Source organism: Benincasa hispida, chromosome 3 (genome assembly GCF_027475165.1).
Source record: "Benincasa hispida cultivar pf3 chromosome 3, pf3_genome.v1.1, whole genome shotgun sequence".
Taxonomy (NCBI): Eukaryota; Viridiplantae; Streptophyta; class Magnoliopsida; order Cucurbitales; family Cucurbitaceae; genus Benincasa; species Benincasa hispida.
Genome location: NC_143480.1, coordinates 57,954,148 through 57,970,605, shown reverse-complemented (window position 1 = coordinate 57,970,605; position 16,458 = coordinate 57,954,148). Strand labels below are relative to the sequence as shown.

The following is a 16,458-nucleotide window of genomic DNA, read 5'->3' as shown; positions in this document are numbered from 1 at the left end:
CAATTTCAACCTGTACCGCATGAAAATTATTGGATCATGCACCCTAATATACTTGTCTTATATCCTGATCCATCGTTGTTAAGAAAACTTGGTAGATCGAAAAGTTCACGTTATCACAACGAGATGGATTGGACAGAACCAGCCACTCGACAACGATGTGGATTTTGTAATCAGTTAGGACATAATCGAAGGAAGTATCCTTCAATACTAAGACAGGCTCCAGATAGTTAGGGATTGAAAAATAAATAATTTTTTTATTATATATTCATTTTATTGTATATTCAATTTTTTTGTTATAATTTATTGTATATTCAAATTTTTTATTATAATTTATTGTATATTCAATTATTTTATAATAATTTATTGTATATTCAATTTTTTTATTGTAATCAATAAAGTTTTACATTATTTTTTACCCTTACACTACATATCAACTAAATTTACCCTTACTTTTCTCTACTATTCTATTTACTTATTTCACCTTTCAATTTTAATATATGCAGTTTCATTAAACTTACTCAATTATAGTTATTAATTGTAACAAAATTCTGTTATTGCTGTTATTTTTTCATTAATGATTATTACCTTTTTCTCTCATTGGTCATATATATATATATTAATTAAAAGAATAATGTACAAGTTAATTAAAAGAATAGTGTACAACTTGATAATAAAAAAAATTGAATATACAATAAAAGATAAGTGGGTGAAGGAAATCTCGCTCATGAGTGAGATCCTGCTCATGAGCGAGATCCTCATTTTTTTTATTGTATATTCAATTTCCTTTATTAAGATATTCTTTTAATTAAGTTGTGGAATTTACTAGCCTCAAAAAAATTTGTGGAATTTACTAGCCTAAAAAAACATTATTAAAATATTCTTTTAATTAAGTTATACATTATTCTTTTAATTAAGTTGTATATTATTCTTTTAGTTAAGTTATACATTATTCTTCTAATTAAGTTGTACATTATTCTTTTAATTGAGTTGTACATTATTCTTCTAATTGAGAAACAAATATTAATTGAGAAATATTTTTTTTTTCTTTTCAGATCATGGCTTTAAACCCAGGACCTGTTGATCCCGATGTTTTAAATGACCAGTCCATTCATCGATCATCTGTTTTATAGCGAGATCATACTACTGGAGAAATATCTTGCAAGCATCGAGAGGCAGTTCTCCAGCACACTATCCCGCTCCACCCTCGAATACTATCGCTACTGCGCACATCTGGATTCTATGTGGTTGCCAGTTTAGGATTTATTCAGTTGGACTGGCATCTGATCACAGCCTTGATCGAGAGATGGAGGCCCGAGACACATACATTTCATATGTCTGTTGGGGAATGCACTATCACTCTACAAGACATAGAAGTGTTGTTGGGTTACCTGTTGACGATGAGCCGGTCAATGGAGTGATGTACGATGACTGGTCAGAAGTTTATCAATTGTACCTCAGTGCGACCCCACCTGCCGACAAGATTAAAGGATCAAGGTTAAGTTTAATATGGTTAGGAACACAATTTCGTGAGCTCACAGATGATGCAGACGAGGAAATTATCATAAGATATGCGCGAGCATATATACTACAAATGATGGGTGGAAGTCTGTTTCAGATAAATCAAGTCATTTTGTTCACTTGATGTTCCTGCCACTGTGGGGCGGTATTCGTGGGGTGGTATTCGTGGGGTGGAGCATGTTTGGCATGGTTGTATAGACAACTATGCAAAGCAACAAGACCTGAGGTTCGAGAGATAGTTGGGTCTCTCATACTTTTGCGACTATGGGCTTAAGAGCGATTTCAAACAATGGCTCCACAGCTACAACATGTTAATGACGCTTAGTTAGTTGGACGAGTCTACGGTTCTCGGTATGTTGTTTTAATTCAATTTAATTTTTATATCACTGAGCTAGTTAATTTAAATTCTAAATTATCAATTTAAAATTTTAGGTGGAGAGACAAATTTTGTGTGACTAGGACAGCCACACATGTAGTCAACCAATATAGATACATGTTTGATCTGCTTCAACCTGAACAGGTACATTACACTGAACCTAATTGATTATTTTATACACATTTTTATTGTATTTGTCTTAAATATTCTCTAATATAATATTTTGTGTTTCAGGTTATTTGGGGGTTGTACAAAATTATTATGCATACTTTGTTTAATTTTTGTACGAATGGTCAAAACATATGGCGGACGATGAGTCCTCTCATATGTTTTCACATTGGTGAGTAGCACCTTCCTAACAAGGTGATGAGACAATTCGATTTTCAGCAGGATGTCCTATTGCCTTGTAATACTGAACCCGTACTGCATGATATTGGCCTAAGGATTGGAGATTGGTCCGAAAAAGTTGCACATTTGGTAGTGTGATGGCACTATCGTGCAAGGTTTATTACAATAGGGGTTTCTCTTGAACAGTTTGACACAGATGTCACTCCAGAATATATTCATTGGTAAACTAATATCACAAGGCACTACATCACTCGTCCGGGAGTAGCTGTGGGTCATCTGGTAAATGAATGAATGTTATCTAATTATTTTAATTTAAATTTATTTTAAATATTGTCTAATTATTTTATAATTCACAGAGATCGAACAACAGTAGACTCCATGAGGTTGCGAATGATCCGAACCAGATTCTTGCTATATGTAGTGACAACCAAACCTATATGGAGGAAATTCATTATATGTACGATATACCTATTGTTCCTCCACCAGCTTCTAGATGTAGAGGACCTTTTCAGGAAGATGATGAGTTTGATGAAGTTGCACATTATGTGGAAGAGTCGCCCCTTATGATGCAGACATAGAGTCAAACTGATTATGTTAGTCCAATGATGATGATGCCAGCATTTGGTTCAGGACATTATGACTCAGAGTCTGGTCTTTCGTCTTCATACGTGCAAGGACATGGTTGGGGTCGTGGAGAGTATAATGAATATTTATATTATGAAGCGCCTGTAGAGGTACCAGAGCAACATCAAGAAGAACCCGAGCAACCTCAAGTTTGAAGTTGACGACGACAACCTGCTCGAAATCGACGACGTCCACCTTGTGAGACACATTGATTTTTGTAATTATTTTTATATAAATAAGATATTTAATTTATATTTTTTTATTTTTATGAGATACTATTTTTTTTAATTTATTCTTTTTAGAGTTTAAATAAAATAATAAAATATTTTTAGAAATTGTTTTTATAAAATGGAAAATTTAAAAAAAAAAAAAAAGAAAGAAAGAAAGAAAGAAGAAGGTAGAATGTGTAATAATTAAAAAAGAAAAGAAAATTTGTACGGATAACCCAAAAATTGAAGTGTACTCTCGCTCTCTATCAAAATCTCGCTATCTCGCTTTCACTCTCACTCAAAATTTCGCTCTCGCTCTCTCATAATCTAGCTCTCTCTCTTACTCTTCCTCCTTCTTACTCTCTCCCAATACAAAATTATTTTTAACACATCAAATAATTATGAGTGTTATGACGAATTTGATTGGGAAGTTCAATGGCAAAAAGAAGGAGATTCATTGATGACAGAATCCGTAAAAATTATTCGACAAGCTTTGGAAGGAATTCCAGAGGACCTTATGAAAATTTAGAAATACAATCTTTTGATCGAGGAAGGTTTCCGGAATAATAATTAAACAGACTCAAAATAATAATGTTTCAAAAAGCGAAAGGGCAAGGTCGAGGGTTCAAAATTCGAATTTTGAACCCTCGAGTTATTAAAAAAACAAAAACAAAAACAATATTTTTAAAAATAGTTTGAAAACAACAATATTTTCCTAAATAGTTTCTAAAAAGACAATATCCTTTTAATTTTCCCAAAAAATAACTTCCTCCCCTTTTTTCAATTTAAAATAACTAAAAATTCAAAATTTTGAAATTTTAATAATATATATATAGTAACTAATTTATATATGTGTGTGTGTGTATGTGATACTATATGTGAGTGATATAACATATTCAACTATATGTTATGTCACATATAATATAACCTATAGTTTATTAATCTCTTGTATAAACTATAATATTAATATAAATTATATTCATATTAAATTTAACCTATAGTTTTTATATGAATTACAATCATATAATTAATATTTGAATCAAATTAAATATTTATTTCTCTCATAAAAACTTTATATTATAATGTATCATACACATTGTATTAATTATATCTTATATAATTAATTTGAACAATTCAAATTAATCCAAAATTAATTTAATTAAATCCTTATTGAGCTAACCAGGAATCCTTATAGGCCTATAGATTGAAGCTCTAATGATATTTGATTAATTAATTAAACTCTTTAATTAAATTAATCATTCTTTATTAACTGTGGATCACTCCACTAAAGACCGACAGTTTCACTCTTCGCACTATATATATTTTTGGGTCCAATGGATATAACCAATCACAATGACCATTCACAAATTTCTCGTAAGTACAGTTGGGTCAAAGTTATCGTTTTACCCCAATAGTTATATTTAACTCCTTAAACACCACTGGTTCCTCTAATGAACAATTAGTTATAGTCCAACTATAACCGAATTCCTCTTGGGTCAGGAGAGAGTGGCGCCACATTGTTTAAGCTCCGGAATCAACCCTTAAGGGAGCAATTTATCTATTTATCCTAACAATAGGGAAGAAGTAAATTCATTCTTGTGTAGTTATGTTCCCCACTCCTCAATCAGACGAATCCCCGAAATGGTAGGCTTATTGAGTCGGCGAATCTGACCACTCTCACTCATACAAATCAAAGGACAACCCTTCATAGGTAGGAGTTCACAACTCACTTAGAATTCAGGTCAAGTCACCTGTGGTCATTCTGATAAAATGTAAGTCTCTTCTAGCAATGGTTTTATAAAGAGAGACTATTTATTTCGTGGTTCGGTCTTATACAAACTCTTTGTATAGGATATTCTCACTCACATATCTTCACATGAATGATCAGGATTTTACCATTTGCACTTTACAATAATTGTGACAACTAAAAAACGGATCATATCCGTAGTGCACTAGGATAAGGTACCTAGCCTTATCCATCTACTAAAGATCGTTCAAGTTATCACTTAAACATGATCCACCTATATGTCTTCATATACATGTTTAAGTTACATCGGATAATTTTGGATCTTAGTTTATTGGTTTTGGGTTAATATATTTTATTAAATAAATAATATATCTGTACAAATATGATTTATAAACAAGACCACGAGATTTAGGGGCGTCATCTCCAACAATTTTAATAGAAACTTATCCAAACACATGATAAACTTTTTAGAACAAAGAATCGCATGCAACTAATCAAAGGCATGATAACGCATGATAAATCCATCATCAAACATGTATCTGAACATCCCTGTGGTGGACCAACTCAACACATTTAGGCACTGAGGTGGAATCAACTCAACACACTCAGTCAATGAGGTGGAACCAACTCAACACACTCAGTTTTTGCTATTGCAAAACAAACTCAACACATAGCAATTTTCATACGTGCACGCAGAGCTCAAGCAACTCGTCCCAGGTACTAGATCCAATGGTTTGAAAACCTCTTTCTCATACCATCATTTTTCATAATAATGCTTGAACAATCAAAACAAGCATTTATGTTTAAATTCATAACTCAACGCATGTTGATAAAATCATATTTATCAATATAAATCTTGAAATAACTTATAAACATAATTTATTTCATCAAACACTTATAACATAGTTAAAATGGGGTTTTTCTTTTAGAAAAGGTTGCTCATAGTCACCGGGAGGGATTCCTATTTCTCCAAGTCTTCCTCCTAGTTTCTTCTTGGATCCCTGGTTTCCTCTAAACTTCAACTCACCTTGGATTTATCCAATTTTTGTTTAGAATAAAAAATTATGGCTAAAAATAACCTTAGAATACCTACTTGGCCCTAAATTTAGCTTACCAAATCAAATGGGTGTAAAAAAAAGGCTTATGGTAACCAACAGTAATAGTCGATGAAGAGACAGACTCCTGTGGACAAGTTGGACCCATATCCAGCCTTCCCTTGACTAGGTTGGATGCATCCTGCACCAGTTGGACACATATTGGTCAAATTTCCTATGTCCAACCAAGTTTTCTTACCACTGGATGCGTCCAAGGGGTCTTTTTCTGTCCAAGTATGCGTCCAATGTGTCCTTCCTTGGCCTAAGTATACATCCAACCGCGCTTCCAATATTAAGATGATGAATTGAACTTGAACATGCTTCCAATAAAGATTAAGTCATACTCTTCTCCTACTAACACTTAGTCAAAATTCTAACTTCTCACTACATCATGCATCCAACCCACCTATTTCCAACACTTAACCAATTTTCTGAAGCTCAACGCATAGCCCTTACACTTAGAAGTTTTTGGGTATTTTTTAAACTTTTGAAAATTTATGGATATTTTTTACACAAAGTACAAAGTTCAATAGCATTTTTATAATCTATCCCTTTTTTTAAGGGTGAACTTGTTTGAGAAAATTATCTTTTTATCCCCAAATTTAAAGGATATGTACATTTGGTTCTTCAATTTTCAAAATATATCTTTTTAGTCCTCAAATTTTTAGAAATATGTGCATTTAGTCCTTAAGTTTTAAAAATATAACTTTTTAGTCATTAAAATTTTCAAAATAGGTTTAAAATGTCATTTTATTTTTTATTATTTTTAAAATTAGAAAAATGATTTTGAAAAGTTATTTCTTCTTTCTAAAATTATTTTTAAATTTAATTTTTCTAATCCAAAATGTTGTATAACTATTTAAAATAATTGAAAAAAAATAACTTAGATACCTTTTAAACTATTTGTTCAAAACTTGAAAATTAAAAAGGTAGTTTTCTATTCAATTATGGTCTAAATTATAAAAAACTACTCCTATTATCGGTTTTTGTTTCCATAATACACAACTTTAAAGATATTCGATAATATATATTTTAAAAACATTCAAAAGTACTCTTACATTAATTGTGGGTGAAAATCGTCAAAATTTTGTCTAGATTTGAAGCAAAGACTTTCCTAAGATTATAATACCATTTCTTGCTAATTTCAAAACCTCTAATTAGTTATTGTAAACACTATTTCAAAACCGTTATTTTCTATAGTATTTACTATTTGCTATCATTCTTAGTATTTTACATTTATCATTTTTTATTATTTGCTACAATGTTTACTATTTCCTTCCCAAACTAAAATAGTTTACACCTCAAGAACATATTATTATAAACAAACTAAAATAATCTACAGTCCAACTATGATGATAACTCAAGTATACTTGGGACTATAATAATCGTCTCTTTACCCCAAATACCTTCTTAAAAATTTAAAAAATACCCCAAACCATTCGAAAACATTTTGATATGCTAATAAGTTTTGGATGGAAACGTTGGTTCAAATTAGAAAATACTGTTGTTGGAAAACCTTCAAAAATTGATAAAAATGATCCCTTCCAACTTTCATTTTTTAGAAAGGCCCAGCCTTTTAAGATCTTGTTTTTGGGGTGCCTTTGCTGATGAAGATGATGTTAGTGTCAACCTTCTTCAATGTTTTTACTAACCTTTTCAATAGTAAGATAAATTGTTTCCAAAGTCCATTTTTATCTACGGAATGAGAAATTCTAAAACGAACTTTGTTTATGTTTTCGGTTGATAAGTGGAACATCTCTTTTTCGGAAATCATATCTACAACAAAAGAAATTTGACATGAATTCTTGATTTTTTTTGACAATTTATCTACGTGCTCATTTCCAATTACAACAATTTTTTTGACAAATTCTAAAACGAACTTTGATTTTTTTTGAAAAAGCATATACTATAGAGTTGTCCCAACAAAAACATTCTCTTCTTTTCCATTCAAAACATACCATACGCAGGCTTAAACATTAACCCTCTCAGGATCCTCCAACAACAATGCTTTTACGGTCGGTTTAGCCAACAGATCGGTGTGCTCTTGGAATGGAGATTTGGTGAAGCGGGTCTCCCTCCAGAACTCGGGTGTCAGGAAACCATATGTTTTCAATAGACAATCAAAGGTGGCCTGCAAAAAATCAAAACATTAGTAACAACGGACAAAATTATATCCGACTGACTTACATACAGACACAAATTGAGCACTCCAGTTCAAGTTCAAGTTCAACATTAAGAAATATAATGCACACAAACCATCTGTTCGACTGACTAAATTTCATTTCCGGAAAAGAAACCTTGTATCAATAGCTGTTCATGTACCAACTATTTGCATACAATTTCACTAGCAATTCATTCCATGTGATCAATCATAAGAAATACTTGAAATTCTCTCATTTATGTACTCCAAACAATAACTTAACTACTCCAAAACTGTTTTGTATTTAAACATTGCACTCAAACCGAATATCTTACAAAACCCAACCCAGTACACTGATTTAGACATAATTATTCCAGATTAAACTATCCACGACATTCAACAAGAAAAAATAATGTAGCAAGCTAAAAATACAAAACACAAGTGAATTCCACAAAAGAATACACACAACACAACACACAATCAGAGAAATCCAAGAAACGAACAACTCAGATCAGTAACATATATCCATAATCATCCAAGATTTCACAAGGTTCGCCCAAGTATAAATCCGAATTTCAGAATGTCCCCAAATGACAAAACACAACATATTATAATGATAATAGACACCTAAAATTCCAGTGATATATAAAACAGAACAGATGATATAGATATTTCATCATACTACAATATACCTTCACAAAGTTTCCAAGCGTCTTAGTGGATCCCCTGGAGGAAGTGAAAACATCCTCAATACCAGCGAATTGAAGCACCTTCTTGGGAACCCTAGCAGCAACAATACCAGCACCACGAGGAGCAGGGACCATACGGACGGTGACAGAACCACACTTTCCGGTGACCTTGCAAGGAACAGTATGAGGCTTTCCGATCTTGTTACCCCAATAACCCCTCCTAACAGGGATCACCGACAACTTAGCCAATATAATCGAACCACGTATTGCCGTAGCCACCTCTTTGCTGCACTTAACTCCCAATCCGACATGGCCATTACCGTCACCAACAACAACGAAGGCCTTAAACCTAGTCCTCTGCCCGGCCCGAGTCTGTTTCTGCACAGGCATGATCTTCATGACCTCATCCTTGAGGCTGGGGCCGACGAGAGTATCAACGATCTGATGCTCCTTGATTGGAAGAGAGTGGAGGTAAATCTGTTCAAGTGATTGAATCTTACCTTCCTTGACGAGACGGCCAAGCTTGGTGACTGGAACCCACTTCTCCTCTTCGTCACGGCGGCCAGCACGACGGCGTCCACGGCCACGGTCGCCACCACGGCCTCTACCACCGAAGCCTCTGCCGAAGCCGCCGCGGTCTCCTCCTCTTTCAGCCATGATTAGGGTTAGGGAAGAAACGGCAGGGGAAAATGAGAGAGATTGGAAGTTGGATAGCGTAAGAGGAGGAAGAAACCCTAAAGAAGGAATTTATAAATGGCGTTATTGCGAGTTAGGGTTTGATGTGGTTCGCTTTTCGGGGTGTTTGGATACAGGTTTGAAATGAACCGCTTTCGGCCCAAATCTGGTTCAGGCCCATCTTAAGAATCCGAACCGGTCCAGTCCATGAAAAAGATGGTTGAGTTAGCCCAAATAATAGGCCCATAACTATGAAAATATGGATTAGAGTGTTTCAGCTTAGAGATGGCGTTTGTTTTGGTCTTCTCTTAGTGGAAACTGATTTTACTTTATATTTCTATTTTTTAATTTGGTTCATTTTCGTCTTTGTATTTTTAAAATATTCATTTTGATCTTTATATTTTAAATTTTGGTTCATTTTGATTTGTATACTTTTAAAATGTTCGTTTTAGTTTTTATTCTTTCACCTTTAATTCATTTTGGTCCTTGAACTTTAAAAAAATTATTATCTTATTCCCTTAAAACGAAATATAAATGAAAATGAAATGACCAAAATGATCACTTTTAAAAAAAAATGAAAGAATCTTAAAGTACATTGATCAAAATGAACTAAAATTACGCTAAAATGAACATATTGAAAATATAGGGACCAAAATGAACAAAAACCAAAGGTACAATGACCAAAATAGTATTTAAACCTTTTCAAATTGTTGAAATCATTTTTATCACTTTAAAAATCACTATGAACATGTCTTTAATTACACAAAATAAATTTAATATTTAATTTTGTACTTTAAATACAATTTTCATATCATCAAAATTGATTTAAGTGTATGTTCGATAGTTATTTTGAGATCGTTAAAATCATTTATGTTATGCTCAAAATCACTCCAAAACACGTCTTTAGTCACTAAAAATTAATTTAATATTTAACATTTTTAATTGCAATTTTCGTATCATAAACAAAAAACGAGTACAACAACTGTGGTTGGAGGATTCAAACCACAAACTTCGTGATTACTAACGCACTTGGACTCGGATACCAATTAAGCTACACTTACTTTGGCTCATATCATCAAAATTGATTTTGAATAATTAAATACATGTTTTAGTGTAGTTTTAAAAATGACAAAAGTAGTTTTAACCATTTCAAAATCCCTCTAAAAAAATGTCCCAAAGTATATTTTAAAATGATTTTGAAAACAACAAAAGAGTGATTTTGACGACTTTAGAATCATTCTCAAACATACACTTAATCGTCATCTTTGACGGTTCTCTTTGCTTCATTTCTTCTGTAATTTGGTACGTAAGATGCATATGTAACTCCTTTGTATGACCATTCATTTTCAGATGATCTTAAATGACTTTTTCTATTAAAAAATTGAAGCCCAAAGCTACAAAGTTTTGTGGAGAATTGCATCGTGTAGCTAATTTAAGTTAGACTTTAGTATCTATGTCATCACTCTTTTAAATATAGCAAATATGGAAAAATAAATAAATAAATATTCAGATTGCTAAAATCACGTGTTTTCTAGAGATTTTTTTTTTTTTTTTTAGAATGTGTGATATTATTATACAACAACAAGGGGAATCCCACAGTCCGATCAAGACATCAAAGCAACAAAGCACAAACAAAAACAGGACAAGAAAACCAAAACAAAGCCAAACAGGATAAGACCAAAATAAAACCAACACGAAAAACGCAAACATGTAAACCACCAAGAAGAAAGGCAGAGAAAAGAACCCAAAACCCCACAAACAAGGGGCAAAACATAGAACAACAAAAGGAAAAAACATCCGTACACACTAGATAAGACCAAGAAGGTCAACCCGCCAGGAAGTAGCATGAGGACGAACTGTAGAGACCATAAGGTGAACCAGAGCAGACACCGACCTCGGTCGACTTCCATGCAGGCGCCGATTACGCTCCTGCAAGATGTAGAGATTTTATTTTTCTTTATTCTAAAACTACCCTCATAAATATCCCCAATCTTCAGCATATAATTCTTTCTCTCCTATAGTTGATTGATTCTCGATTTTGCTCGTTTACAATTGGTTTCGATTTGGAATTTCTCAACTGCAGATTTCGATTTCGACTTGCTCGACGGGAGTTTTTTTAAGTCGATTTGTGGAGGGCTTTTGTTCCATTTTATTGTTTGTTGAAATTCATCTGTTGGTTTGCTCACCTTCTCTCATTCTAATAGGTTTGTTTTCAAAATCTACTGGTTTCAATTTTAAAGAGATTTAGGAGATTTCTTATGCGAATTTGTGGTTTCGATTGTGATTTTGTCTACTGGTTTCGATTTCATTTTTCTTTTTGTTTCAAAATTGCCTTCTCTGTTTGTAGTTTGATTTAGGTTTCTTTTGGTTCATCTGATTTCAAATTGTGGTTATTGTTCATCTGGATGTCTCTGTTATTTTTGTTACTTTGAATACTGTAGTTTCTCTTGTATGTGGTTGTTGCAGTTGATGATTTTGAATCCCCTTTTATATGGAGTTTATTGTGTAGACGGTAGATTTCAATTGGAAGTAATGGATTGTTATAGAAAAATTGCAGATGGATCTGATTGAATTTCTTAAATGTTTTGATGTATATAGTTTTATAAAATGGGAGAAAATTCTACGTATAGAGAAATGTGTTTATAAGCTCAATTTTGAAAAAACAAATATCAATAAGTTGATATATACAATATCAAAGTGGATCAAATAAGCTTGCATATTTAATATCAAATTATAATATTGTATAAGTCGTACAATTGATTTACCCAAATATATCGTTTAAGTTACGAACATCAAATAAAGAAATTAGAAAAGAATCAAAAAGCAATTATATCAATACCATATTACATAAAGTGGTATCATATGAAGATATGATCCAAGAAGCAAATCTTGATGCTTCAAAGAATCAAGAACTAGTTGATGACGACAGTAGGTATGAGATTGAGAAATTTGATGACAATGGCATTGTAATTGTGTTGGCGTTGGTTTAAACTTTTGTTGTTTTTGTTTTCTAACTCGATATTTGAATATTGTTATTAATCGGAAAGAAATCACAAACCACTTAGTATCAAATAAAAAACAAATAGCAACCATATAAAATTACAAATTACTTAGTGTCGAATAGTAATCAAATGACAATCTCAAATTACTTAATACCAAATAGCAATTGCATGATAATCAGATAGCAATCAAAGTACTTAGTATCAAATAACAATGGAATATTAATTAAATAGCAATGCTTAGTATCAAATAACAATTAGATATTAATAAAATAATAATCAGTAACATATAGTAATTAGATAGTAGTCACATAGCAATTGATATCATTGGCAATCAGAGACGAAGTGATTTATACGTCAAAACAATGTAGTGGGGATTTTTCAAATTTTAATTGTGGAAAATGCTTGAAACGCACGATTAAAAAGAATTGTTGATAATATTCCTAGTAAGTATAAAATAATAATCAATATCAAAGAGTAATCAGACAGCAATCAACATCATTAATAACATCGTCAAATAGTAATCAGGCAACAATAAAATAGAAATCGGTATCAAATAGTAATTAATCAACAATCAAATAACCACTGACATCTTTGACAATTAGTATCATACTGTAGTAAGACAAGAATTAGATAGTAATCAGTATCATTAGTAATTGGATAACAATAAGTATCAAATACTAATTTAACATCAACCAAATAGTAAACAATATCATTAACAAATAATATAAGATAACAATCAATATAAAATAACAATTCGACAACAATTAGATAGTAATTAATAGCATTAACGATCAAATCGACAATAAGATGCAATCATCAGGTTTGACTATGAAAGCATTTTGGTCATTCGGCTATTTCAATTAGGATGGACTTGTTATTTTGCCATTTAGTGCAAAATCTATATATGCAAACTACGGACCTAATTTCACTATTATTTTTTAACAATCTTGCAACTACGCAAATTTCATACACAAATACACCCATTGACTATCCATTTCTACGCTTGCTATCATCGTATTCTAAAAAAATTTTTTTAAAAAAAAAAAAAGTATTAAATTGTATTGTACTCAAACAACAAAAATTGTGCAAATAATTCAAATACATGTTAATAACATTAACCAACAAGTTGTAGAAGAAAGAAAACTAATAAAAATATATCGATGGCCAATTTGCCCATAAAATTTTTGAACATCTTGAATCTCAAGTATTTGTGTGTTAACTCTAATTAATTAAAAAAATAATAATAAAGTGTATTTTTTTCCCCAGATCTCAAATTTATTTGTTTATTAATTTAAATTAATATTTTAAAATTCAAATAGCGTTTTGAAAAAAAAAAATTAGATTAACATATTTTATTCACCTACATTTTAGATTTTGGTTGATTGTCATTTGGTTATATCTTTAATTATTATGGAAACTACATCTTATTTTTTCAATTTTATTACACGTGGGTATTTTAGTGAGTTGACTATTTTACACAAATGTGAATTTTGTAATTGGCCATTTATATGAACAAACAACTATTTAACTATTTAGAAATAAAATTTATTTTAAATAACAAAACTGCTACAAATATTTACAATTGATAGCAAAATATCACATGATAAATGATAACTCGTAAAAATACGAGTTATTGTAGTCTTTTATTTAGAATTATGGGGGCTGATAAGTAGAAAATACGGTGATAATACTTAGAATTCATGTAAAATTGAGTTTTGCGTCGATCAGCACCTAAATCCTCACTAACCCCGCTACTATGCGTTATTCCGTGCCAAAGTGCCTATTTTTTTAGCTATCGCAGGAATCAAAATGCATGCATTGGAAATGAGCACGTGCAGGCAAACACATGCGCTGAAATCAAGTTACCGCAAAGATGAACACCTGCATCGATCACATGCGTCCAACGCATGGAAGTTGCGTTCGACGCATCAAAGTTGCGGTGATCAAGCAATTGCGATGGTCACTTAGAGATTGCGGCCACAGAATGATAGCCATAATAGAAGGAGGATCGCAAGATGGGTAAGACGTGTTGATATTTCGGCTAAACTAAGCTCGGATGCATACCTTGGGAGTGTCAATAAGATAAGGAGATGTGACAATACCCATACCGTGACAAAAGTAGCAGTGAGCCATACCTTCATCATCACAACTGTCGGCGTCCAGCTTTATAAATAGCCCTTGAGACATTCATTTTGAGACATCCGAGTTTCTGTCTTAGGGCAGTTGCTTGTGATCACAGATGAGAACATGAGCAAGATTTCCAGTGAGGATTCCTTACCTCCATGATCCATTCCGATTGACAACCAGAGCTTTCGCCGGAGATAGAGCACAAGAGAGACTTCTCCATCATTCATCCATGGCACCACCAGCAACCTTGACGCGCTACAAAGGAAAAGCAAGAGATTGTTTTCATCTGAACCTTCCATTTCTCTTCCTTACCATAGTATTGTATTGCATTCTGATTTAAGACGTTAATTCATTGTGTAATCAATGCATATCTTCATTCCTTCATTACCATCTTCTTCATCTTCTTTATCTTTATCATCATTCACTTCCATCGTTTGGTTATTAAAGGCAATCACATACTCAATCGTGTAGCCTAGAGATAGGAAGCATGTAACAACCCATCGAGAGGTGTAAGTTGTGCGAGTATAGTGAGTTAATCTTCTTTGCTTAAATGTGAGGATGTAGCAACACTTGTTTATAAGCTGTTGCAAGGCTTGCCCATGAGCTACTTAGCCGCAACTAGAAGCCTGAAAGGGTGAATAGTGAAACACATTAAAGCAAAGTATGCGTTGTTCCTAGAGATAGGCACAAACTTAAGCTCGACGCTCCTATACATTATAGAGATATAAGCATACGGCTGAACACCGAGAGGTGCGATGCGTTAGTATGGAGAGCTGGGATTTCTCGAGCAATTAATATCATGAACATTACCACGCGTTAAAAGTTGTTGCACCTCTACTTATTCTCATTGCATATCTTTCATCACTCAACCTGTTTAGTTAGGAGGAGGAGTAGCATGTAAATTCATTCAACTTCTTTTTATTTTTATTCATCGCCTCAAACGCATTACTTCACTAAGCATTATTGAGTGACAAGTCCCTATGTTCGACCTCGGATTACCCTAGAAACTTGTGCTCGCCTTATGCTTGGCGCGAGTGTAAGAAAACTTGTGATAGGAACGCGCGGTCATTGCATACTAGATTAGTGCATTTTCACTCCGACACATGACCTTCGACGCATGGGTGTAAACGCGTAAGTTTAAGCCATGTCTAATGCATGGATGCGTTCAAACCCCACAGTCCAACGCAACAAAGCACATCATTCCAATCATTCCTAATCTCATGTTCCAACCAACAATAGATCTCGATAAACAACGATGGACTACCTATGTCTACCATGTGATAGATATAGATAGTAATTGTAGGATAAATGAGCATGTAGTGGAAGTTGATTTGATCAATTTTCACTCTAAGATGCTCAATTTAGAGGATTAAACATGCAATTAAAAAGGAAAAACAAAGTTTCAAGAACACTTACCTTTGAAGCTCCAAATTCTCCTTCAATTCTTGATGAATTTCAGCACCACGTGGTTGTAGACCACCACAAGAGTCTTCTCTACTATTCTCTAGGCTTAGATTGGATGGTGGGATCCAAATTTGTGGTGAATTTGAGAAGGAATGAAGGTTGGGAAGAAGATGAACAATCAATTGAATTTTGCAAGATTAACCTTTAATTTCACAAAATTCTTAACCATTTTTATGCCAAAATCATCTCTATTTATTAAAGAATAATATGCAATCCAATTGCATCAAAATTTGACAACACAAAATGGTTAATTTGTTGATTAATTGTGAAGAAAACAACCAAGCTCATAGCTTAGTTAGTAAGAAAATCCAATCATCAAAAATCCATTTTAAAATCAATTTTCAATGAATTTCCAAAAATTGAATTGAAATTGATTTTTATTTTTCAAAAAATAATTAAATAAATACAAATAATTTAATATTTAATTAATCAATTAAATAAATAT

The 16,458-nt window shown here is 32.5% G+C and overlaps 1 protein-coding gene across 1 annotated transcript; it reads right to left on the bottom strand.

The window, feature by feature from the left end:
• Positions 1-7,707: 7,707 nt before the first annotated feature.
• LOC120074205 (uncharacterized) lies at positions 7,708-9,533 on the bottom strand. Its single transcript, XM_039027256.2, has 2 exons — positions 8,749-9,533; positions 7,708-8,047 (listed from the first exon to the last, which is right to left on the bottom strand). Exons 1-2 carry the CDS (start codon positions 9,400-9,402, stop codon positions 7,886-7,888), a joined length of 816 nt encoding a protein of 271 aa, XP_038883184.2. The 5' UTR covers positions 9,403-9,533; the 3' UTR covers positions 7,708-7,885.
• Positions 9,534-16,458: the final 6,925 nt, after the last annotated feature.

Excerpts from the sequence above, each read along its gene's own strand:
- LOC120074205 (XM_039027256.2), bottom strand. The coding sequence starts at position 9,402 with ATGGCTGAAAGAGGAGGAGACCGCGGCGGCTTCGGCAGAGGCTTCGGT. Across the intron at positions 8,048-8,748 it reads CGCTTGGAAACTTTGTGAAG|GCCACCTTTGATTGTCTATT; the intron begins GTATATTGTAGT and ends GATTTTTTGCAG.